Here is a 27,016-nt window from a genome sequence, read left to right on the forward strand (position 1 = left end):
TACACAAATTATTTCATCTCAGTCTTACAACCATCCTATGAGATAGGCATTATTTTACAAGTTAGAACACAGCAGAGAAATTAACCATCACACAGCCAGTGAGTATCAGATGTGGGATTTAAAACCAGGACATACTTATTAGCAAAAATTTAACATAAATCTCTAATCTGGGTATGATTATGTATGCCAATAATCCAGATGATGAATGTTAAAAAGCCTCAACTAGAGCTGTGGCTCTATGACTAGAAGATGGCAATCTACCAGATATGTGAATGAAGGAAAATGAGGAGTCAAAGATGACAGTAAAGCTATAAATTTAGATGACCAGAAAGTGGGTGGTGTTCTTTATTAGAAATAGATAAATTTGGGGGAAAAATAGATAAGAAAAAAAAGAAAAGATATTATAATAAGATCTATAATGGATCATATCCCACCCATGCCTGCTTATTCTATACACCTCAATCTATCCTATACAAAAACAAAAAAAGGGGAGGGGTAGTTAAGGTGGACATGGGAACAGGTCAGGGTTCTTACTCAAAAATCACTAACTCAGAACAGAATCTGGCCTCTGAAGGATCTCTGCTAAAGGCAAGAAGTGACCCTTGAGCTTGAGGGGTGGTAGCAATTTTCTCAAAACCATCTGATCTCTGGCTATTCTGAGCATCATACAGGAGTTATAGCTATCCTGAAGACCATGACTTCCAGCTGGGAGCAGCTGGGCAGTGAAGAGGTTGGTAGCTCGCAGAGCTGAGGGAGGAATCGATTTGGGTCCTGTTTAAGGATAAGAATAGGTGCTATTATGTTGGAGACAAGCCCCAAGATTGGCTATTGAATGATTTTTTAAAAATATAAAATAGCAAAAATTAATGGATAGTGTTAAAGATATATATAAAAACCCTACATGGTAATTGTTGCTTTAAACAAGGAAAATTTCAGTTTTTCAAAAGACAACCCTCCCACATACATAAACCTTAAATATCATATAATTCTTTTTTTTCCATATAATTCTTTATCTTTGTTTCATCATCTGTGTGTACAATGCATAAATAAGGGCTTTTGAAGAATTTTTTTAGCAATATGGTAATATTGCTATTTATATGAACCAACATGGTGCAAACTGGAAAGTTGCTTTAGGCAATTCTCTAAGACAGTTCATGGTACAAAAGGTACTGGCCTACATTGCTTGAGGGAGTAATATAGATGAGTTTTTAAAAAAAAAGGACTAGGAAAACAGAGCAAGGAGAGATCATCAAGAATCATTGGACACCCTGAAAACCATGTTTTAAAAATAAAAAAGTTGACAATATGTTACAAGAAATCAGAAATTAAAACTGCCCAGGTCTATTAGAATCAGAGATCAAGGTTAAAGTGTTAGGAATCCACCAATCATCTCCTGAAAGGATTCTCAAAAGGAAGTCTCAGGAATGCTATAGACAAAATCCAGAGCTCCCCCAAAGAAAAGATACTGCAAGCATTCAGAAGGCTCACACAAGATTGGACAGCTTATATTATATTCAAGAGGAGATCTTATAATATTCCAAAAGACAAAGCTAGAATGACTTACCCTGTAAAGTTAAATACAACCTATAGGGAGGAAAATTGACCTTTACAGGAGGAAGGAACTTTCAAGCATTTCTGAAAAGACTATAGCTGAAAAAGAACTTTGAAATACAAACATAAAAACCCAGAAAGACATGGAAAGGTAAATTTATGTAGGAAACTGGAAGGAGTTGTAGGATGATGGAGTGCTAACATGTTAAAAGAGAAAAAAGAAAGTGTCACTTCAGGAGAGTAATGCCTTCAAAGGGCATTCAAGGACTAAAAAAAAAAAGCCCTAAGAGATAAACTTTTTTTTTCTGAGGGATTCAAGAGGAGAGTAAGAATGTAGAACAAGTGGGGAAAACAGTACAGAGAAAAGGAAAAAGAAGTTATAACTTACTATTCCTCGTAAATGGAATGTTTAAGAATATACAAACATGGAGGAAGGAGTGAAGAAAGTGGACATTAGATAAATCTCATTCATCCACAATCAGCAAAGGGCTGTTGAATACATGTATACTATCATATAAAGTTTGATATAGAAGTACAGCAAACTCAACAGGGAAACAAGGGGGAAAGGGAGGGGCAGCAAAGGGTTTTAGAGGGAGGATAATACTAGGGAGGGAATACTCAAGCAAAACATAGTTCTTAATCTTGAAGGAGGATTAAAAATGGGGAGGGGGGAGTACTTGAACCTAATGGTAGACAACTGATTAATGGAAGAGCAAAGTGCACTATATGAATGTGATGGAATATTACTGCATTGTAACAAGCAATCAAAAAATAATTTCAGAAAGTCCTGTGTAGTACAGTATGAAGTGAAACAGAATGAAATGAACAGCATCAGAATAACAATTTATACAAGGACAGCAAAATGAGAAAGAAAAACTTTTAAAAGATTTAAGAGTTCTGATCACTGCAATGAACAACCATGTCTCCAGAGGTCTTATGATGAAACATGTTACCTACCTCCTGACAGAGAGGTAATAGACACAAAATTAAAAGACATATTTTTGGATATGGCTATTATTTGGATTTATTTTGCTTGATATATATGTTTATTTGACATATGGATTTACTCCCACCACTTCTGGTTTTTAATGAGCAGTGGGAGGTCAGCAATAGTTATCTTTTCCCTCAAACCATCCCCTTTTCCTAACTTCCCTATTTCTTTCTTGGGCACCACCATCCTCCCAGTCACTCTCACCTCCCCATAATCTAATTCAATTGCAAATATGGGTCATTTCTATCTTTATTATTACATTGCTTGTATACGTCCCATTCTCTCTTTTGACACTGCTACCACCCTGGTGACAGGCCCTTATCACCTCATGACTGGATTATTGCAATAACCTGTTGGTCTATCTGCCTCAAATTTCTCCCCATTCCAATCCATCCTGCATTCAACTGTCAAATTGAACTTTCTAAAGTATCAAGTCCGACCATGTTGCTTTTCAGTCATTTTTCAGTTGTCTCCAGAACTCTTCATGACCTCATTTAGGGTTTTCTTAGCAAAGATACTGGAGTGCTTTGTAATTTTCTTCTCCAGCCTATTTTACAGATGAGGAAACTAAGCCAAACTGAGTTAAGTGACTTGCCCAGGGTCACACAGCTAGTAAGTGTCAGAAGCTGGATTTGAACTCTGATTTTCCTGACTCCTGGTCTGGCACTCTATCCATTGTACTACCTAGCTCCCTCATGTTACCCCTCTATTCAATCAACTCCAGGTGGCTCCCTATTATAACCAGAATTAAATATAAAATCCTATATTTGGCTTTTAGAGCCCTTCATAACCTGGCCCCCTCCTACCTTTGCAGTCTTCATATACTTTACTCCCCTTAGCATACTCTACCACCCATTGATGCTGGCCTTCTTGCTGCTCCTCAGACAAGACACTCCAGTTCTAAACAGAATTTTTGTCCCCCATATCCATAATATTCTCCTTCCTCAACTCTACCTTCTAGCTTCCCTGCCTTCCTCTAAGTTTCTTCTAATTTCCCACCTAAGAAGCTTTTCCCAGTCTCTCCTTCCCCCTGAAACTATCCCTAATATGTCATGTATGTATGTAAGTATGTATGCATAGATAAATATCTATACATCTTGTTTGTATATAGTTGTATGCATGTTGTCTCTCCCATTAGACTGATAGCACCTCCTTTCATAGCAGGGACTGTTTCTTGCCTTTCTCTATAACTCACTACTTAGCACAATGCCTGTACATAATGTTGAATAAATGCTAGTTAACTAATAAATAATACTTAAACAATACCTACTTCACAGGATTGCTGTGAGGATTAAATGTGAGATTCCTAAAAAGAACTCTGTAGAATACAATTTAAATATAAGTAGTTATTCTTATCATCACTACTAATTATGACATTATCTGCCTCATAGGGTTGTCTTAATATACACACATACATGCACACACACTTTTTAACCACAAAGCACTATATAAATACAAGATATTGTCATTGATAAGTGTAAGGAAAAGAGGAAAACCCCACAGTGATGAAAGTTTGTACAAAAATAACAAAGACTTTACAAATATACCAGCATCTATTAATTAACTCTAGGCATCTTTTAAAAAAATTAACATACCTACAAGCAATAGGCTACTAAAATTATATTAATTTTAAATTTCATTGAAAAACCTATATAGGCTCAACTGTATTATTTGAAGACTGTTTCCCTAAGTGTAATTGCGGCAATGGGCTGGGTGATCATCAGTATCCCTTTAATTTTGACATTCTTTGATTTCACATCATAATCTTTGTACTCACTTATGATATAATGGTATAATAAATGATAAGTATAAAGAATGGGAGTTTTGTACTTAAAAGCTAAAAACAGCGAGTAAGGAGATACGAAATAACTTGTAATAGGAAAGGAGTAAAAACTCTGGTGTAATAGTGGGCGTTATTTGCAAAGCAGATATAAAATAGATTTAGTGAATTATTATTGAGACCTCTTTTTGGCCTTTGACAGTTTTGTCCTAAAATCTTAAGATAACTCGTTAGATAAAACCGGCCAATTTGATTTGTCTTGAAAAATCTCATTACCAATCTCTGTTATTTCCCTTATTTGATTTCTATTTCTAATAAAAAAAAATATTTCAGTCAAATTCCACATAGAAAAAGCAGGTCAAAGAATTTAGCAATTATAAAACTCAGAGCAAAATTCTGTTTACATATCCATTATATTGAGAACATTTCATAAAATGAGTTTTGGTTTTATCAGTAAGTGTGAATGAAAATAATAGGTCTTTATTATCAAACAAAAATAAAAACAACACCTGTTGCTAAATAAGATGTAACAATATGAACCTGTTTAAAGTCCCAAAGTCAGTAACGGTTTTTCTTAAAATATATATAGACATAGTAAAGAGACACACACACTTTTTTTTTGGTGCAGACCTTTGACTATTCGTTCACCGGTATGGGGCACTCTCAAGAGATAAAGTTTCTCTATCAGTACATATTTAGTACCTGCTTTATTACCTAAGAATATTAAAGCAAGGGTTCTTAATCTTTTTTGTCATGAATTCCCTTTTGCCAGTCTGATGAAGTCAACAGCTCACACATCACACATAATTGCTTTTATTTGCCAGAAGATAATATGGGTTTTAATTTTAAGAAATTTGAGGGTGTGTAAACAGAACAACAAAGAGGAAAATATAGATAGCATAGAAAAATGAATGAAAAATATAAAATATAATTCCAAAACACTTGTAACAGATAATTAAATTTATGGATGATACAAACTAATGAGGGTACATATTATCCATGGTAATAATGCAAAATCTTTCTAGTCTGACATCTATACCATAGAATTTTTATCTGATATCTATATCCTTCAACTATTTTTAAAATGTCCCTCTACTACAACATGACCAATACCTTATGGTTATTTTCACATATATGACCACTTTCATACTTGAGAAAATTTTAAATGTCAAATAATTTTAGCAGGAAAAATAAAAACATGGACAGTTACACTTTATAAAATGAGGGAAAGATCATAAGGAATTAATGACTAATTACTAAGGGATATATAATCCTGGAGAGCATTATTTCCTTTACCATTTTATTTCTTAAGGTAATATTACACGAAATATGACACCTTCAAAATCACTTTTACCTTTTATAGACTTTAAAGTTTCAAACTTACTACATTTTAAAATTCTTTCAAATCATCTACATGTACCATTAGAAAGAAGCTTATCATAAAAGTATTTCAGTTTAGAATAAGATGCTGGGTCCGATAATATCATCATAAAATTTAAGAAAATAAATGAAAATAATTACCTGAGAAAAATACCACCCATACAACGGAAGCCACTTTAAGCCATTTTTCAGAACATAGCGTACATGTCCAAGAGCATTCTGCCTGATTGCCAAAATGTCAGCAACAATCCAGTCAACTGCCAAAAGAAACCCAAACTCATTAGTGCAAAACTGCTTCAAAAGTTGCCTAAAAGTTCCATCAACTCCATAATTTAAAACAAAATAATAGCAACAGACATAATCAAATAACAACTTTAGATGCAATAAACATAAAATTAGCCCCTAAAAGAAGCAAAATTCTATTACATTTTTCTTAAATATCATACGAATTAAATGGTCATTTAAAAAAAAACCCAGTCACAAATTAAACTTATGTAAGGGACAAAAAAACATAAAAACATGTCAAAAATAATTTCTCTTCTAAAATGGAAATGGGGAATAACACAAAAAGGTAAAACTTAGTGGGGTTTTTTTCTTTGTATCTAACTTCTGTTGACTGAAAAATTCAAATGGGATCCATAACAGAAAAGACAGCCTAGATCAGGGTTGGGGAACTTCCCTGAGGTCTTCTTCATATAACAAATCCCCTTAATAAAAGGATTTGTTCTATATAATTTGGACTCAGTCAAAAAGCCACACTCAAGGACCTAGAAGGCCACATGTGGCCACAGGTTTCCTATCCCTGGCCTAGATTTACTAAGAATTTGTTGTGCACAGACAAATGGTATGGTGGTATGGAAACACACAGGAAAGACATGGTGCCTCCCCTCAAGAGGCTTATGCTCAGTTGAATGTATAATATTTGTGTGTGTGTGTTTGTGTGTGTGTGTGTGTGTGTGTATTAAACTAACTGAAAATACACTTACAGAGCAAAATATAAACCAAGTATGACACAATTTAGTACAAAAAGACAACTGATTTTTTAAAAATGTTAAACAGAAGCATAGGATCTGGTGAAATCCATAATAGAAAACTTTTAAGTTATTTTTAATAATTTTTAAAGAGAAAAAAGAGAGGGCAGTATTCTAAGAAAAGGGAATGTCAAATATACATAAGTACAAAAATAGAAATATGCAAGTGATATACAGATAATGGAAAGTGAATTAACTTCACTTAAAGAGGACTAGAAAAGGTAATAATAACAGTAAATGGGATAAAAGAAAGGTATATAACTGATATAAGGCCTTAAAGGACAAGGAGAAAAATCTGGATATTAAAACAAGGAATAGATTCTTAAACAGAAGAGAAAAACATGGTTTGTGCTTGAAAAGGCACTTCTATTAGCTGGATACACAACTGAATAAAAAAAATACTGAGAGAAGACTATGAAGTTTTCACAGCCATCTTGGCACAAGATCATAAGGTCCTAGACTATGGAAATAGGAAGCATAAAGTCAATACTACATTAAAAAGTAGGTGCCATAGATAAATAAAAGAGACAAAAGATAGGAAGGAACCAAAAATATTCTAAGGTTGTTGGTTTTGGGCAGAATACTAATACTGAAATCAATCTAGAATTTATAAAAGGATAAAAAATTTATAAAAAGGGTAAAATGGATGGCGAAGTTGGCAATGTTAACATTAATGTGTGAATAGGATATCCATGTGGAAATTTCCCATTACAAATTTAAAATTACAGAGAGGATTGTAGATGTTGATTTAGAAATTTTTTTAAAAAACATGATAGCTACCAACTATAAGAAAGATTAGTATCTTATTGGATGAATGAAGATTTGAAGGTACTATACATATTTAGCCTGAAGAAGAAAAGACTCAGGAGGATATAAAACCTGTCTTCAAGTATTTGAAGGTCTGTCATGAGGAAGAGGAACTAGACTTTAATGGTACAAAAAAGGCAAATTGAGGTTTGATGTCAAGAAAACAATTAGAACTGCCCCAAAAGGTCTACAAGGCAAAGACTTGTATTTACCATTTGCTGGGCATGTTTTAGTAGGGATTCCTTGTCCAGGAGTTGGACCAAATGATCATTAAGGTACCTTCCAACTCTCAAATTATGTAATTCTTCTCTGGGAAAATACACAGACTGTTCTTATAGGGTAAGTAATAATTTCACAACATAGTACTTAGAACATGGGCACACCTGCCTGATATCCAGAGTTTGTCCCTCTCTTTTATCATTCCCCCCTCAACAATCCTGAGAATGAACAGGTATTCCCAGGGCCTAGTTAGAACCTCTTTGATTCATATCCCATCTATATGATGGAAGAAATTTTGTTTTGAGGTTGGTGGTGGTAGTGTATCCCAGATCCCTCAAAGAATGGAAAATAACATGAACAAACACTGAAGTCAGTCAGAAATCTGTCTAGTTCTAGATCTGTTATGGAGTTAAATGATCTCTTAAATGACTGTCAACTCTAAGGATATTATTTGTTTAGTTTTCTTGATAGCCAAGAGTTATCTTCCTCTCTACAAATGTTGCCACCTCCCATCTTGAAGCACCAAAAATTCATCCAACATCAATGAAGAACTAAACACTTCCCTGCCTACAGAAAACATACATGAAATACACGAAACATAATTTAACCTTTTCTTGATGACTTAGGGTCATGATTCTAAAGTAAAACAATTTGATAAAGTAAAAAGAACACTGGGCTAGGAGTTAAAACACCTGCAATCTATCTCATCTGGTTCTGACACTGACTGGCTGTAACCCGGGACAAGTTAGTTATTCCAATTCTCTTAGCTCTTCCTCTAATCTGAAAAATTAAGGCATTGGGTTCAATGATTTCTCAGGTACCCTGCAGCCCTAACACTTGTTATTTTATATTGGGTTGACAAAGTGATGCCCTCAGCAACCACAGAAGTATATAGAGATGTGGGACCCTTAAGATTGCTCTGGACTGCAGGATTTATTTCATGTCTGCTTTTTATACTTTTCTTCCCATGATACCAGAAAAACAGCTGTCACTTTTCAATGACATCAGTATGTCTCTAACAGCATTTCTTCCCCAAGTCACTGCAAGCTAGGAAACCAGGTAACAAAACCTTTACCATACACAAATTCTAATAAGCAAATAGGCTTTGAATAAGGGGGGGAGGGGTTAGGGTGGGTAGAATGAATTCTATCATAAAGTGCAGTTTGTGACACACTTTTGCTCTTTAGAAGCCTTCTTTTTGCTTCCTTTTTGAGTTCTTGGCTATGTTTTGGATAAAGCTTTTGGATAAAGCTGCCAGATGGCTAAGCACCAACAATTATTTCTGTATTAATAATCATTACGAGTATAGTTTATACTTAGGGTATCAATAAATGTTTTGAGTAATATTCCCCAACATTGACTCAAAAAACACACTTCCCTCCTGAATACTTCTGACTTTTTTTCTTATAGTGGCAATATAGGAGAATGATATAATAACTACTCATATTTACATAGTGCTTTAACATTTAGAAAATGTTTCTCCCAAAGCAACCGTTAAGTAGATAATAATTACCATCCCCATCTTGTAAATTAGAAAACAAAAACTCAAGAATGATGGTTAAAGGACTTGCCCAAGATAATACACCTGGGTTAGGTTCAGCACTTAAAAATTCTGTCACAATCTGGCTCCAACTTGTCCAGATTTACTCCATTTTGACCCTGTTTTGCATATCCTATATTCTAGCCAAACTGACATACTTACCTTATACAACACTATGTTCTCCTACCTCTGTACCTTTTCAGACTGTCTTCCATACTTGGAATTTTCTTCCTCCTCACTATACCCACATCATCCTTTTAAGATTCTGGTCAAGTAGCATGTCCCCAGGCCTATCCTGATTTCCCCAGTCACTAGTATTTTTCCCATCCCCAAATTATGGTGGATATGCTCTATTTTGAATTTACTCATCTTTGTACATGCTTTCCCCCATAAAAACCTAAGCTCCTTGAAAACAGTAACTGTTTTCTTTTTGTGTTGAAATCACCATCAACTAGCATTATGCCTGGTAAATTGTAGGTATTCAATAAATACTCAAATTGAATTAATAGCTGTGATGAGATTCAAATCTAGGATCTAATTAACAGGTAGACTGAATAGGGGAGAGTAAGCACAAATGATCAAAGACAATAAAAACCAAAGGGCAGTTGAGAGGTAGGGAAATTTCACAGAAGACAAGGGGAAAAATATCAAAAGTTATATAATTATTGATTACAGTAAAAGTGATAAATGGACAAGAGACTGTGTATACAAGAGAAGTGATTTAGTTGGAAAGATTAATAAGAGGGGAATACACACATAACAGTAAATAAAAGCTGTTTTACATGTCAAACCAGAACATGCACGTGATTAAAATTATAACTTGCAAAAACATTTAGCTATAATTTTTGAGAAGTAAAGATGGAGTAATGTATCCAAGACTAGCAAAGAAACAGATATAATAGTTAAGAGGTTCAATGTGTTACGTTATGGGCACCACATTGTGAGGTAACTTTAGAAATTTGAATGCTCCTTAGAGTTAGGATTTGGACTAGTTCAAAATTGGGAATGCTACAGGCACCTGAAGATTCTTTTCCAGAAATAAAAAGAGAGATGTACCCCCACCTCTACCCCTAGATGCCAGTGAGAATTTTCAAACTCCTTCGGTAACTCATGTTCACTTATATTTCCAGAGTACCACCTATCTTGAGCCTATCAGCATTCATGTAGAAGAGGCAATTCAATTTAACTTAACATTTTATTCAAGCAGTCTACAAGTTTTAATTAAGCATCTACTATGTCCCTTCATAACTGTACATCTGCCAAGCACTGTAATAAGCAGTGGGGACAAAAAGAAAGACAAAATACAGTCCCAGAACTCAATGAGCTTACATTCTATCAGCAGCGATAAGACAACATGCACAATACAAGGCAAGATATGAAGATAGCAAAGGACAAGTTAGATGAAGTGCTCCAGGAAAATTTGAGGAAAAGAAAACTTATAGCTAGGGAACCATGGATGGTTTCATGAGAAGGTGGTAGAATCGAGGAAGAAGTGCACTATAGGAATGGTGGCAAATGCAATATGGAAAAAGCCAGCAGTCCTGTAGTTTCAATTTGGCTGGAATATTGACTGCATGAAGACTGGAATTAGACTGTAGAGATTATCAGCCTGCCAATCTAAGGACTTCATATTTGATCTCAAAGATAATGGGGAGCCAGTAAAGGTTTTAGGGAGATGATTTTAGAAGTTTTAGGGATGAAAGTACAGGGAAAGACTAGAGATAGAAAGAGCAGTTAGGAGGCTATTACAATAGATGATGAATATCTGAACTAGGATAGAGAAAGAGACTAAGGTGTGAAATGAGAAGTGTCATAGAGCTAAAAATGGACAGAATTTGATAAATGACTAGATATGGTTTAGGGAGAGGGGACAAGTCAAAGATAACTCTGAGTTAACTACGAAGATAATGGTATCAGGACCTCCTGTTTTCCCTCAGATATCTACTGAATTTTGGGGAAGCTGGCCAAGCATTCTTTGTTAAGACTGTCTTACCTAAAAACAAGGCACTAAATAATCTATGATTAACTGGCAAAATATCATTATGAGGTGCCTGGAACCTCTAGTGGATCTAGGAAAAAAGAAAGGGCTTTAAATCTTATATGGTTTTAGAGTTTCTACCTGCTTGGAGTCTTTGAAGAACTTAGGGAAATAAACCATTCCATATTTGCTTGAAGGTACAGTAAGTATCTTCTATTTGTATATCTGTACTTGAAATTGAAAAATATCAACCAACAGGGGCAGCTAAGTGGTGCAGTGAAAAAAGCTCTGGCCTTGGAGTCAGGAGGACCTGAGTTCAAATCCAGCCTCAGACACTTAACACTAGCTGTGTGACTCTGGGCAAGTCACTTAACTCCAATTGCCTCATCAAAAAGAAAAAAAGAAAAGAAAAAAAATCAACCATCACCTGAACACTAATTAATTAGTAATAATGTGTTTCTAATAATAATGACTGTGCTAACAGAAGGAAAAGCAAAGTATAGGAAGAAATTTAACAAAATACAGGGCATGTTTTTAAGCAGCTGTCAATCCTGTTAAATAGGTATTTTCAGCTATAGTCATGCTAGTTAAATCATACAGATCCTGCTGGTCACATTAATCAGGGTCAGGGAGAATATGGATATATTAAGCTTAAAATAAACCCCAAATCTTAATTGTAGCCTAGGACTTCAAATTACTCTCCTATCAAAATTGTCAACATAGAGCAAAATGAAGTAACTTCAGTTTCATCTTTTATTTCCCTTGCCTTCATTCTAGTCCAGGTGCCAAAGGTATCTATACTAAGTGCACCAATATAGTGAACATCTTAAAGTATACTAAGTTATAATAGCAAAGACAAAGTACATAAACAAAATGATATTAAACTATAACAAAAATGAAGCAGATTTTAAATACAGCAAAATTCTTATCAGCAGACATTAAAAACTTGCCTATACAGTTCTTAAATAAAAGAAGAACTTCCATAGCAACCTATTCTATCTCTTTCCTCATGGTCTTAGAGAAGAATTCATCTGGAATGGTAAGAATATTACTATCTGAAAGATGACAAATGGATCAAATATCAAAATCCTTTTCCATTTCTAAGTCATTGAACTCAAATACGCATTTAGACAGCTAAAAATATCCTATTTCTGCAAAGGTTATACAGTCTCCTACACAAAACTGTTTATATATGAACTATGAAAATCCCATATATCTAAGACAAACCATCTTTTTCAAATATTTTTGGCAAAATACAAAACTGAAGTATTTAATAGAAAAGATGAAATACAACCATAAAAAAAAACTCTGAACACTGTATAGTTATAATACCATCTCCCTCTCTTCATTAAAGACGTGTGGGGATTCAATGTGGAACAATACATATCCTATTTTATAAAACTCAATTGATGTGTTGGTGACTTTTGCTGTACTGATTTCCTTTTTTTCTTTATTTTTATTTTGTTGTTAGCGGTTCACTCATTAGGAGAGGATTAAAAGGATATAGTCTGAATTGAAAGTGATATAAAAACAAAGCACATTAATAAAATTTAAAGATTTTTTTAAAAAAGATAATTTACAAGATAGAGGTTTTCTTCTGCAAGGCCAACTTCACCACTTTTATGTAAGCAGGCTAGAGACACAGACAGGGTTTAGGCCTGTGATTTTATTGGTACAGGGAGATCCCAATCAAGGAAATTCTCTCCACCAAAGTAGTTCAGCATCTTCACTATAACTTATAATCTTAGACTGTTGTACATATCAGAGGCAGGACTTAAACCCAGGCCTTGCTGGCTCTTTATTTGACTCTCCTTATGTAATACAATGAACTTACAAATTATATCAATATGAAAGTGTAAGATTATTTTTATACATGAATATATAGATACATATTTCTCCCAGAAGCCTAAAGTAAACATGGCATTCTTCCCAACTCATTAGGAGGGGGAAAAATATCGCTCAGGGGGGAATCACCTGGTACTGAGCAAAGCAGACATAATATAGTGAAAAGGTGTTCATCCAAATCCAACATGAAATTTATCAATTATCACACTGTTTCCAAGGCATGTTTACCCAAACAAGTTTTTATAGCTTCCTAAAAAGGCCTTTTGATGACCCAATTTAACTGGTAGTGATTTAATACACCATAAATAAAGGTAGAAGAGGTTTAAAAAAAGTTTTAACATGCCCAACTTTTCAAAAACATGCACAATGCAAAAAAATAAGCTCAGGTACATCCACACTCAAGGTATATATTTTATATAGTTCACTTAAAAGGTTAAGGATGGTAGACCTATTTTTACTAATTATGTACCTAAAAAAAAGACCTAGGTTGCAGACAAACAAAATACAAACCTGTGCACTGATGATTTGATAAATATATTATATTTTCTTTATGTTTTGGCAAATCCCCATATAGTATTATCTAAAAGATAAAACAACAACAAAAAGGAAAACATTACTTTCTGATGGTGTAGTTTTTAAAATTAACATTCAACACTTTAACCTACAAAATAAGATATAACAAAAATAATGAAGTATTAACAAAGGCACATGTATGTACAAGATGTCATGAATAGAAATGTACACAATCGACAACAACCAGTGATTTAAAGTTAGGGGACCCTCAGAGCCCACAAGACCAAGTGGCACTAAGAAATAGGAGGCAAGTCAGAAGTGAAAAGATGAAATAATGATCAAAACAGTCATTTCTACTGTCCTCTTCTCACACAGATGTTATTAAGAATAAGTTAATTTAGGGTGCCAGACTTGGGAGCCAGGAGTAATATTGGCTTAATTCTGCATCTGACACTTAGTCATGGTCTTAGTCAATAGGCCTAGTCACTTAACTTGTTAGGGGCTAACTTGATTTCCTCATCAATAAAATTGAAATAATACCATTAATACTTACCTCATAGGGTTATTTTGAAGATCAGATTTGAATGTATATAGCATTTTGCAAATCTTTTAATTATTACTTAAGTGCCAGTAATTATTATTTCCACCATACTATTTATGCAGAGGGGAAATAGAGATATTAAAACTACATAAAGACATGAAATCTACCCACTCTGCAGTCCAGAAAAAAAGAATATGAGGTTTTTGAGGGCAGAGCAATGAGAAGTTCAATGGAACAATGTTGTTGTTCAGTTGTGTCCAACTCTTCATGACTCCGTTTGAGGTTCTCTTGGCAAAGATACTGGAGTGATTTGCCATTTCCTTCACCAGTTCATTTTACAGATGGGGAAACTGAGGTAAATAGGGTCAATTGACTTTCCCAGGGATACGCAGCTAGGAAGTATCTCCAGTCTTCCTACCTCCAGGCACAGAACTCTATCCACTACACCACCTAACTGCCCCAAATGGAAGCCAATGGAATAGTTACAGCTCCCTAGGATTTCTAATTTTATCATAAAATTAGAGCTGAAAAAGAATTTAGAAATCATCTAGTCCCCCCACCTCCTCATCTGATGAGAAATCTGAGGGACAAAGGGGTTAAGTGACTTGGTCAAAACTGTGCAAGTAATGATAAATCATGAGCTTTGATTTAAACTCTGATCCCTAATCCAGAATATACTGCTTGTTTCTCTACGTACACTTAAAGTTGTGTGACTCCAACAATATCCACTAGATGTAGTCTTCCTACAAATTAAATACTTTCTCTTATATGATAACACAATTCAAAACTGTCCAACAAAATCCTTTGATTAGATCAAGTTGCAAAATTCAACACACAAAACATTGCTAAACAAGTGTGTGGGTAACATCTTGAGAAAATCCTGCATTTCATGGAATAATAAAAAAAAATTAATGATCATAGATTTCAGTTAGTTGATTAAGAAAAGCTCATGAATTATATCAAGTCAATTGCTGCTCTTAATAAAACCCCCTTAATAAGGGCTGCTCTTTCTCTCAAGATTCCCCAACATGCAAATATATCTGGACTTTCTAGAAGTGCTTTGCAGCTATTATGCAACAGACGATGATAGTCAAACCTAACATGTTCACACATGATTGAAAATACTCATGAGTAATTTTATGAGGGAGAGATTTTCTCAAAAGATATTTGTGACTAATTATACTTTTTCTCCCTTGAAATAATTGTTTATTTGTCCATTATTTTCAAAACAATTCTCAACAGAAATAAAGGCATGGGGAAAACATTTTTTGGTATAAGGTGAAAGGTAGAACTATCTAAAAATATCAAGCTAGAGATTACAAATTGCAAACTACTAATCCTCCTAAAAATACTATTCCCATTAAGTGGAATTATTAAATCTCACAAGATAAATGAGATTATGACCAAAAAGAAAGCAACACACAAGTAATAAAGTTTATAAAATCAAAGAAAATAGACAATGTTGGAGTCTTTCATCATTTGGTTAATGTTTCCAAGACTATAAAGCCACGTAGATATAAATTCACTTGTCTATGTATAAATATTAACATAATAAAACACACATTAAAATTTCACTCTACATTTTAAATCAATAATATTCCTATTTTATATTTCATATACTTAATAGAATCACCAAGGTTTTTCAGTGTTGATGGTAATTTTTAAGTCATCTCATGAGGGAAGCTATTGGACATTTTAATACTCAATGGACAACTATTACCTCCTAGTTAGAAGTATTAGTGAATCATTGTGATTGCAATTCTTTTTCACAGTCTAATAAACACCACAGTCACATTTACAGATAATGCAAACAAATTAAACATGTATATAATAACTAAATTTTATTTCAGGAAAACTCTCTGTGGATCCCTCGGGTTCAAGAAGTGATATGAGTACCATCATTCTTTGTGTTGCTTTCAGGCTTTCTTTCAGTAAAGGCCTTTTTAAAAAGTTACTGTTCATTTAGTAAGAGTTAGTTTTTCACTAATTTACATAAAATAAGGTCCTTAAAAAGAAACCTATGAAGAATATTTAGTAATTTTATTAGTACTATGAAGAATAATTGTCAAAATTTTACATTTCCTATCAAGTACAAAAATATAATTCTACATCACTTTTCTTTAGACTTAAACAACAGTGAGTTTATCATTTAGTTTAAAAGTGACTATATTTTATTGGATCTGTTGCGTCCTATTTAAGAAAGTCATTTTGCTAAATAAGATGTAAATAAAAGCTTATAACTTGCTGTTATCAAGTTTCTATTATGCTTCCAAACTAAACAATTCTACCACCTTTGTTTTCAAATCAGTATAATAAAAAATACAATAGGAAAAAAAGGAACATAATTATCAGTCTCTCTATACAATGAATACTATATGTAAATAATAGCCTTTTCATCAATGTAATTTACATGAAAGTATTAAATACAACTCATAAAGTGTATGGTATTTATGAAGGACTCCAGCATACACAAAGAAGGGGTTACAAATGTACTCTAGATATGAAAGCCTTGAAATGTTTCCCTTAAGAATCTGAAAATATGTTTCAGCTTTAAATCACTGTGTCAACTTCCCTAAAGATTTATAGAAACATTAAACATTAGATTTTTCTGTTTTCCTTGCCCCCTTGTTATAGGCCAATATTTAAAGACTATTTTGTATTTAAGGCATAACACATAAATGGTTCAATTTTTTTATGTGAATTTTAGCTTTAAAGTAAAATACAAAATCAATTCTCATATGAGGAGGACAGAAGAAATGTAAAAGAAAATTTTTATAGAGACCCACTGATACACTCACTATATGTTCAAAACCACAGCACAGAAAATCACAATAAATATTTCCTGTACTTTAAGTAAGATACAAGTTATGAAATGAGCATAAAAAAGCTGTACACAGTGGAAAGAGCACTGGATTTGGGGTAAGAGCACCTGGGTTTAATTCTCAGTTCTGTTATTTGCTACCTTGTGGCCTCGGCGAGGTTATTTAAACTCTCTAGGCCTAAGTTCCCTCATCTGTAAAATGAGAAGGGGTAGAGAAGAGAGGAAAAACCATGTAATATAAAGATTCCTTCTGCCTCTAGATTCTATGATCTGAATGAAGCCTTACTATAGTTCTTGAAATACTTTTTTTACTTTAAATAATGATTTATCATGTATATTAAACTTGAAAAAATATGGTGAAATAGGGTCTTAGTTAAATTTAGTTAAACTTAGTTAAAATAAGTCAGATGTGAAACTGCAATGTAACAAGCTATGACTGAAAATTAAAGGAAAGCTAAAACTATAATGTGATTTTTTTTCCTTTTCTCTGTAGCTTATAACAATATAAACTAGTTGAACTGGAAAAAAACTAGAATCCAATGAAATAATCAAAAATATTTGTTAAAAGCAGGTTTAGCTGCCAAGCATAGAAGATCATGAACTTCATGGCCCTACTTCTCTTCATCTTAAATATTCCATGTAAATGGAAAAAAATTCAGTCACTATATAACAAATCATTTTCTTTGTTTGAAAATTAAGAGAAATATGCCACTTCAAAAAGAAATGACCTCTAATTCCTTCAATGGTTTGAATTTTATGGTAATACTTTAGGGGTCATTTCAACTTAATTAGCTTTTATTAAGTACGTGAGACAAGAGGGAACATGGCATAGCAAATATAGAATCTAACTTTGAGTCAAAAAGATTAAGTCCTGCCTCTGATAACTTATTAGTTATGTGAACCTGGAGCAAGTCACTTAACCTTTGGTACCCCTAAGAAGAAAGGGAAAGTAATAAGCATGTATTAAGCACCTACCTTACCATATGCCAGGAACTGTGCTAAGTGATTTACAAACATTCTCTCATCTGATATTCACAACAACTCTGTGAAGTAGTTGATACTATGATTCCCATTTTACAACTGAGGAAACTGAGGCAGTTAGATGTTAAGTGACTTACCCAAAGTTACACAGTTACTACATGTCTAAGGCCAGATTTGAACTTAGAATTTGAAGACTAGTGTGCTCATGTGTATAGTGAAAAAGTTTCCAGTCAAGAGTTCTTCACACCTATGAAACTTACAAGATGATGCATTCAATGATAGGGATACAAAAACAAAATGGAACTAGTCTTTTGCCTTCAAAGACATTTGTCTTTCTTTTTTGTCTTTCTGTTTTTATTTGCTTTTTCATTTCTAGAGGAGTGCAATATTTAAGTACAAAGAACATAAAAGGCAATTTTTCTTAGGGAGAGATCAGGAAAGATCTCCTGTAGGAGATGGCATCCAAGTTGAGCCTTAGAGGAAATTTAAAAATAGGTCAAGAATATTTTACTTGGTGAAAGGGAGAGGAATCACTACTACTCTAAAAATGAATAAAATGGAATTTTTAAAAAAGTAAAATAAAATAGCTGAGGGAAAGAACAAGGAATTCATTTCTAAAGTTTCATAACAGGATCATTTAAAAACTACCCATTGGAAAGAAAAAAATAAGTTATTTAGTAATACATCCCTTTCCCCCTCCTCCCTTTAAAGTATTTGAAGAAAAAAACATTTCATTCAAGTTTAGACCAAGAATAGAAGATAGGAATGAGCAGCTGTTGAAATATTGTCAGAGAGGGGCACTTCTTTCATGGAGATTCCAGACTTAGAAAGTGCCCTCATGGTTACTGCAAATTTCCCTTCCACACTCCCTTTATTTCACAGAGCACAATTAGGAAATGGCTTTTCACCAAAATAATGCAAGTTTATTTGGATTTCAGTGAACCTATTTTCCCATTTTAAAAAATGTATAGTAGTGGCAATCACTTTTATAAATGTGAACTAATGTATCTGCATCCAGAGAAAGAACTAATAGAAGTATGTAAAGAATGTTTTACATATATATGTGTGTGTGTGTGTATATATATATATATATATATATATATATATATATATATATATATATATATATATATATATATATCTGTGTCTAATGGTAGCCATCTCTAGTGGGGGGAAGAAAAAAAAAAGAAAGTTACATGATGTCAATATTAACATTCCTCAACAATTATAAGTTTATTACAGATTTAAAAGGAATAGTAACTTGTACATAATAGACTTGCAGTTTCATGTACAATCATCTTTTCTTTTTCTATTCCACTATGTTATGGAAATCTTTGTTTTATTTTTTAAGTTCAGAATAAAAATATATAAAAAAAGAAAAATAATAAAAAGATAATGAGTAAAATTCACTATTTTAGTATGCAGAATTATGTATCAAGTGATATTCTTTATATTTCTAAATAAGGATCATCCCTGGAATAGTAGCAGGGGGAGCTAAATCCAAGGTCTTTTGATTCCCATATTTCTTTCAACTGCCATAAAGAGCCACCTGTTTCTTAACCTATCCAAAAAAGTTTGTTTTTTTAAATTCTGACTCCATCTCTTATTAGCTCATTGAACTTGGAAAGAGCTGTCAATCTCTTAGGGGCAACAAGGTGGCACAACAATGGATAAAGCACTGGACCCAGAATCAGGAAAACTTTAGCTTGAATCCTGCTTCAAACACTTGCTAGCTGTGTGATCCTGGGCAAGTCACTAAATCACCATCTGCCTTATGCCTTAGTTTCCTCATCTATAAAATGGGGATAATAATAGTATTTACTTTGAAGGGTTAAGATCAGATGAGATGTTTGCAAAATACTTAGCAGAGTGCCAGGCACATACACAGCAGGTTCTATATAAATGTTTATCATTAGCATCATCATCTTTATTTATCTATTTCAGGGCTCCACTTATCATTTCAAATTAAAATTACTGTAATGCCATTACTTCCCTAATTTGTGTTAAATTCTCCCACTATTAAAGTAAAAGCTACTAGATAAAAGGGACTGTCTGCTTTCATAATTTCTATCTCCTTAGCACTATGCTTGGCACATTGTAACAGTTACTTTAGTGCTTTTTCATTCATTTAATCACCAATATACTAGCTATGAGACTTTAGATGTCACTTAACATCCCTACAGTTAAGATGAGACCTACAACGTTCTTAAAGGGCAGCTAGGTGGCGCAGTGGATAGAGCTCCTGCCTTAAAGTCAGGAGGACTTGAGTTCAAATCTGCTTTCAGACACTTTGACACTAATGTGACCCTGGGCAAGTCACTTAACCCTGGTTGCCTCACCAAAAATAAAATAAAATAAAATAAAATGTTCCTGAGGTACTTAAACTCAAAAGGCTTGAATGAAATCCATTTGTATTTCCAAGTAAGGTATTTATATTATTAATAAAACACCATAGCAGTATAAAACAGTATATAAAATACAACAGGCAATTTCACACATTATTCTTTTAGAATGACAGAAACTGCATAATGGTCTTAAGTATGTTACTGGTAGGCATAGATATTATATATCTATAATTGTGTAGATATATATATAAAATATACCTCTACATATAAACTCATAAATTATATCTTAAAACTGGAATTGCAAAGTACTACACAAATATAACTAAGGCATTATAATTGCTATGCTTTTTGTTATCCAATTAGTCATGACTTCATTTGGGTTCTTTTGGCATAGTCTGAAGTCACATTGGAACTCAGATCTTCCTGACTCCCAGCCCAGCACTCTATCTACTGAACCACCCAGCTGCAGTTGACATACTAGTCACTTACCTATGTACCATCAGTAAGACTTGCACTTTTGAGTTGTTTTTCCAAAGGAAGTTTTGTACCTAACAAAATCATATTCCCAACCCTGTACAGCAATCTGGACATTGAAAGGTCCAAATATTAAACTGCACATCAAGTCTCAACATTTCAAACTATTGATAGAAAAGGAAGTTGAAAAGATGAAAGTAAGATTAAATTAATGGGGGAAAGCCTAAATTATAAGTTTTTAATGCAATTATGACTTGCAATTATGCATAGTAACTGGAATGAAGTACTGCCTAGTAGAGGTTCAGAACCTAAATGTCTTTCACATTTTTCATCTGGACCCATGATTTTGTCAGGAGCTCCTCATGAAGAAACTTCCTTTACCAATGCAGATTGGAAACTATTCTAGAATTTATAAAGTTAAGTGACTTGCCCAGGGTCAAAAAAACCAGTGTGTGTGTCAGGACTTGAATCCAGGTCCCCCAGACTCTTCTTTCACAAAGTAGGCACTTTGTTGAATCCAATAACATGACCTTTTACAATACAGACTGTAAATTATCACTTACTCACATTAAATAAAGCTAATTACTATTTAAATTAAGAACACTGTTTCATTAGTATTTTTAAAATGTTTATTTTTAAATCATCAAACTATTTTCCTCATGAATATTGAACTTTGGGGGGGAAAGATTTACTATGCAAATTAAGTACACTGGCAAACTGGATCAACTCAACCCCGATCTAAAATGATCACAAATTCTGAATTAGTTAGAAGCAAATAAATGAAGTTTTATTCTACTATTTCTGGGCATGCTATCAATATAGCTATTTAATAGTTACGTTAAAGAATGTCCAAAATGGAACTTCTCAAAACAGTGAATATAAGAGTAAACATAATTTTTATATTTTTTAAAACTTCATTAAATAGAAATATTTAAGAGATAGAACAAGAATGCATGGGATACTACTCATTTTTTAAATTTCTTTTTTATTGAACAAGAAACAAAACTATTGTGCAGTAAAGTTATTTAATCTTTTTATCTACAATAGCAAAATGGTATTTTAGCCTAGAAAATCCTAAACTTAAGTGGTGTATAGAGAAACTGAAATACATTAATAAGAGCACAACAAAAAGCCATCTAACCACAATCTCCAACAAGAGCTATTTTTAAAGTAATTTAATAGAACAGTCTGAAACAATGCTTCTCCCTTCTGCCCTTGTGAACCTCTTAAACAGCTATTGGTTAGAGGGACGTTAGCTTCCATTAGATTCTATTTCTTTCTAAACCTCTTTCAACTCTCCTCTCCCTCTTCAATCGAGCTTTAGCAAAACTTAAATGAAAATTAGCAACTTCCCTGCAGAGTCATCAGGAGCTGAAGGCCAAGTGTAGAAATATAAATAGCTATTCTGAAAGTAAAAACAAACAAAAAACTTGGTCTAGGAGTCACAAAGTGAAAATTCTAATCTATATTTCACCACTTCCTCTTAGGTATAAACTACCTTGGTCAGCAAAATGAGTTAAAATAAGTTTTCCAACTACATGTTGAAGGCTAAACAATCTCTACAGCATTCAAAAATCAAAGTGTAAATCATTCATACTATAAATCTCAAAAATCTAAGTCTAAATCATTCATACTATAAATCTCAACAAAATAGTATTAAATATAGGCTAGATCTTATTTTTCAAATTATAAAAATCAGAATACCTTTTTTTTTGTATAAAAACACTGCAGCTGAAATTGAAGTTAGGGTTAGAGTTCCTAATACATCTTATTGCTTCCCTCTGGCATACTCCGTGTATACATTTAATAAACATAATGGAGCAAGGATAAGCATTCTGTGATTAGTAAATTTTTTTAAATCACAAAGCTATTAAAGGAAAATTGGCCAAATGAGAGACTAATTCCTTCACCCACAGATTATTAATATTGGAGAAGAATCTGTCTGTTTATAAAGGTTGTGTTTCATTTCCAAAAGGTAACATCTGCTCACCTTTACAGACCATTTTTAGGAAGAAACAACTAGAAATATACTCCTGAATTCTGCGATAAACGTGTCATAACACTGGCAATTCTCAGCTAACTCTATGGCAAAAAGCCAGAAGTAATCAATTTACATGCCTCACTTATATTTACAAAGACTTGAGTACTGCTAATAAGCTCTACTCAGTATTTTGTGGGAGGGGGAAATTAACTTTTTTTAGGTTCCCCATTATTTATACTTAGGGAAACCACAGAAGCACTTCCTTTCTCCTCTCCAGTGGTGGGCACTTTCATCTAGGTAGCAAAACAGTGGGACTACCTTAACATAGCCCAAAGAGTCTCTGAACAGGCTAGAAAGAACTGGGGCATCTGTTGAGAATCTTCCCCAACCTTAAAGCACAACCTGTGTCTGCTAAATTTTGGTTCCAAAACTGGGCCAGCCGTGCCAAAAGCATCAGTGAGGATCAACGAGTGTGAGACTGGAAGGGTCCTTTTTCAACGTCTTCGCAGAGAAACTGGGGCCTACAGATTACAATCGGCCCCCTTGTCTATGCTACGGATCCAGCCTCCGTCCCCACCACGTGTAGGGTCAGTAGACGTCAATTCCTTGCTCCTCTGAGTCCTGGGGCAGCCGGAGGCCCAGGGGAGGTGGAGAATTGAGGTAACTGGGAGCAAAAAGGGGGCCTCTCCGGAACAGGGGGAGGGAGGCCGGAAGGACGAGGGTGCTCACCTGGACGCCGGTGTAGTTTTCGAAGAAGAAAAGCACCATGCTCTGGTAGATGGTGTAGAAGCGATCGTCCACCTCCTGGTAGATGCGTGCCCCCGGCAGGAATAAGGAGAATAGGCGCCAGCCCAGCCAGGCCAGGATGTAAGTGGGGGCCGTGCCCAGCATCACGGCGGCCGGGAGGACATAGCGCATGGAGTACGTGTGGAGCACCAGGGACAGCAGCATCTTCCTGCTCCGGCGTTCGCTCGCCCGCGATGGTGCGGCCCGGCTTCCTCCTCCTGCTGCTGCCCCTTCTCCTTCCCTTCCACCGCGCGGCCAAGGGATCACCGGGCCCAAAGGAAGGGTCCTAGCCCCAGACTGCCCGGCCCCTTCCCCCTGCCTGCTCTGGAGCCGCGGAGCCCGCCGCCGCCTCCTCCTCCACCACCACCACCGCCGCCGGCGCCGCAGCCCCTCAACTGCATGGACTGCCCTGCTGACCGGCGGGCGGACTGCTCCTTGAGCAGGAGCTCGACTCCCCCGGCTCCCTGCTCCCCAACGGACAGGGACACAGAAACTAGGCCAGTGAGGGCACGGCGACCTGGCCCAGGCTGCAAGACACCCGGGCTCCGGTTACCTCAAAAGGACGGTTCATGACCCTCCTCTGACACCATACTGCCAAACCCGGATGGAGGGAGGGGCCCTCCGGGCAACAAGGTGGCCCCTGATTGGCGGAGCCTGGGTCGCCGGTTGGAGGGCAACCGACCGTGCACTGTGCTACTCGCGCTGCAGCCTGCCTCACCAATTGCGCATGTGTGGGGCTGACCTGCCAGCTAAACTGCTTCGCTGGGGGAGTTTTCTACTCCTGCCTTGGGCTGTGGAGTTGAAAATGGAGATGACTAGAGTAGGTCTGGGTGCAGACCCGAGTTAAAATGGAGAAAAAGTCGAGAGGGCAAGAAAAATAGAAGAAAAAGCAGTAGGGAAAGGAGGAGTATCGGAGAAATTATTTGTTCTGGATAACGAGCTTTCTTGTCACTTTCGAGGTGTCCAGGTTCTGTCACAAGACAGAAGAAACCTTGGCTGACAGGAATTCATTGCGGTCATTGCGCTTCTACTGGTTGCAGAGCTTTGTACAGTGCTGGGGGTAGTACAAAGTCTAGAGAAGCTTGTACAGCCGTTCAGTTTAGTAGCAGAATGATACACCTGCCCATTAGAGAGGTGCAAAAATGTGCTTTGTGAGGTCTAAGGAGACAGGGTGTTACAGAGGGATGGGGTCAGTGAACGCATCCTGAAGTGGTTGGCATTTGAATTGGACTTTTAAACTTAGAGGACTTGAACAGGCAAAGGATGACATTCCGGGCCTAGGAAACCGAGAGGTCAAAAGCACAGAGATGAAGTGCAGAGTGTGTTCAAGGAACTTTGACAAACACTTGGATTCTTCTTCAGTATTAGTAATATGTGTGTGAGGAACACTGTATTTGCAATATGTATTTGTTTATAAATTTTCTAGCTTTGCTGGAGCATAGATTATAGAGAAGAATAGTAGGAGAGAAGGCTAGAAAGGTAGTGTGCTACCAGGCAAAAAAGAAAATTGTGGGAGCCACTGAATATTAATGAAGTTGAGGACTAAGGTGACCATCAAAGATTATTCTGAAAGCTATATGAAGAGTGGATTGCAGAGAAGAATGGAAGAAGCAGAAAAACCTATAAGGAGACTTTTGCAGTAATCCAGGCAGGAAGTAATGAAGACCTGAACTAGGATGGTGTCAGTAGGAATGGAGAGCAGGGAACAGATTCTAGGAATGTGGAGGTAAAATGAGCAAGACACGTAGATGTTAAATTTAATTTATTGGATTTAAAACATGAGGGAGAGTGAAAAACAAAGATAACACCTAAGTTTTGAGGATAGGAGAACTGATGAATAGTTGTAACTCCAATAGATACAGTGAAAGAAGAAGATGATTTAAGGGAACAAGATTGGTTTGGCGCATGTCAAGTGTGAGTTGCCAGTGTGACATCTAAGTAATGTCTCATAAGCAGTCAGAGATGTAGGTCCAGAGCCCGAGAGAGAGGTCAAAACTGGAGATGGGCCAGTAGAAGTGATAGCTGAGCTTTTGGAGTAAATGGCATGGCCAGAGAGAGTATAATGGAAAAGAGAGTAGAAGATCCAAGGACTGAACCTTAGGGCACCCTCAACCTTAAGAAAATGAAGAGGCAGAAAAGGAGAAACTGGAGAGGTAAGAGGAAAAACAAGCAAATGTGCTGTATAGGAAGACAAGGGAAGAGAGATTATTCAATAATATGATGCAGTGTTTGACACTGCCAGATATTACAGCAGAGGCAAAGAAGAGGACTGAGAAAAGGCTGCTGGTTTGGGAAGTAACAATGACCTTGAGAGAGTAGTTTCAGTAAAGAGTTTATGATATGGAAGAGGGTCTATATTGCGAGGTGATAAGAGAGTGAGAAGTGAGGAATTGAGTATTTAGTGTAAACTTTTTCAAGTTTAGCAGTGAAAGCAGTGATTTTGCAAAATCTCCCTAATATTATGCTCTGACACAGCCAATATTCTGATGCAGGCCCACATCACCTCTTGGACAATTGCAGTAGCCTGCTAGTGGGCTTGCCTGCCTCAAATCTCTCTGCCCTCCAACCCATTGAGCCACTAAAGTGATTTTCTTACATTGCAGGTTCAATCATATCACCCTCAATAAACTCTCCATTGCCTCTAGGACCAAAAGTTGTTGTTTGTCCTTGTTCTCAAAGAGGACCATGTGAATTGGATTTAAGTGAGGGAGGGAAGTACAAAGTCACCAGCCTCACTTTCTCCTCTGGAGTCATCTGGGTCCAGTGGCAAGATATAGATCAGGATGACTGGAATGGCCCAGATACAGAAGGGAGCAGGAAAAAAATACTAATAATAAATTATTTTAAAAAGCTTTTTGGCATTCAAAGCCCTTCATAACCTAGCCCCCTCCTATCATTCTCTTCTGATACTTTATTCCCCACCAAGTACTCTTTGATCTGGTGAAACTAGCCTCCTTGCTATTCCACAAACAAGACATTCCATCTCTCAGTTCTTAGCATTTTTGCTGGTTGTCCCCTATACCTGGAATTGTCTCCCTTCTCAAATCTGCCTACTAGATTCCCTGGTTTCCTTTAAATTCCAACTCAAATCCTATTTTCTACAGGAAGTCTTTCCCAACTCCTCTTAATTCTAGTGCCTTTTCTCTGTTAATTATTCCTATTTATCCTGTATATAGTTTGTTTGTATTTGTTGTCTCCCCACATTAGACTGTGAGCTCCTTGAGGGCTGGGACTTCTTTTCCTCTTTTTGTATCCCCAGGGCTTAGCACAGTGCCTGGAACATAATACTAGCTTAATAAATGTTGAATCATTGAAGTAAGATGACTTGCCTGGCACCACAAAAACACAGCAAACTTGTATGTGGTGTATGGTAATCCTTAGGTGGTCCTTAACAAAAGTGTAAAATGGTTGAGGTTTGTTTTCAGTAACTTTACTTCTTTTTTGATGTCCCT

The 27,016-nt window shown here is 35.5% G+C and overlaps 1 protein-coding gene across 2 annotated transcripts in view; it reads right to left on the minus strand.

The window, feature by feature from the left end:
- Window positions 1-24,215, minus strand: part of AGPAT5 (1-acylglycerol-3-phosphate O-acyltransferase 5) — a 61,387-nt gene extending 37,172 nt beyond the window's left edge. Inside the window, exons 1-3 of one of the 2 annotated variants that reach the window (XM_020985284.2) lie at window positions 23,508-24,215; window positions 13,633-13,702; window positions 5,844-5,959 (exon numbers count right to left, since the gene is read on the minus strand). In XM_020985284.2, the coding sequence (XP_020840943.1) occupies window positions 5,844-5,959; window positions 13,633-13,702; window positions 23,508-23,729 (408 nt within the window). In that variant the 5' untranslated portion in view covers window positions 23,730-24,215. The remainder of the gene's footprint in view (window positions 1-5,843; window positions 5,960-13,632; window positions 13,703-23,507) is intronic. The other variant, XM_020985274.2, reaches the window with a different exon arrangement.
- Window positions 24,216-27,016: the final 2,801 nt, after the last annotated feature.

Source organism: Phascolarctos cinereus, unplaced genomic scaffold (genome assembly GCF_003287225.1).
Source record: "Phascolarctos cinereus isolate Bilbo 61053 unplaced genomic scaffold, phaCin_HiC Scaffold_2;HRSCAF=192, whole genome shotgun sequence".
Lineage (NCBI taxonomy): Eukaryota > Metazoa > Chordata > Mammalia > Diprotodontia > Phascolarctidae > Phascolarctos > Phascolarctos cinereus.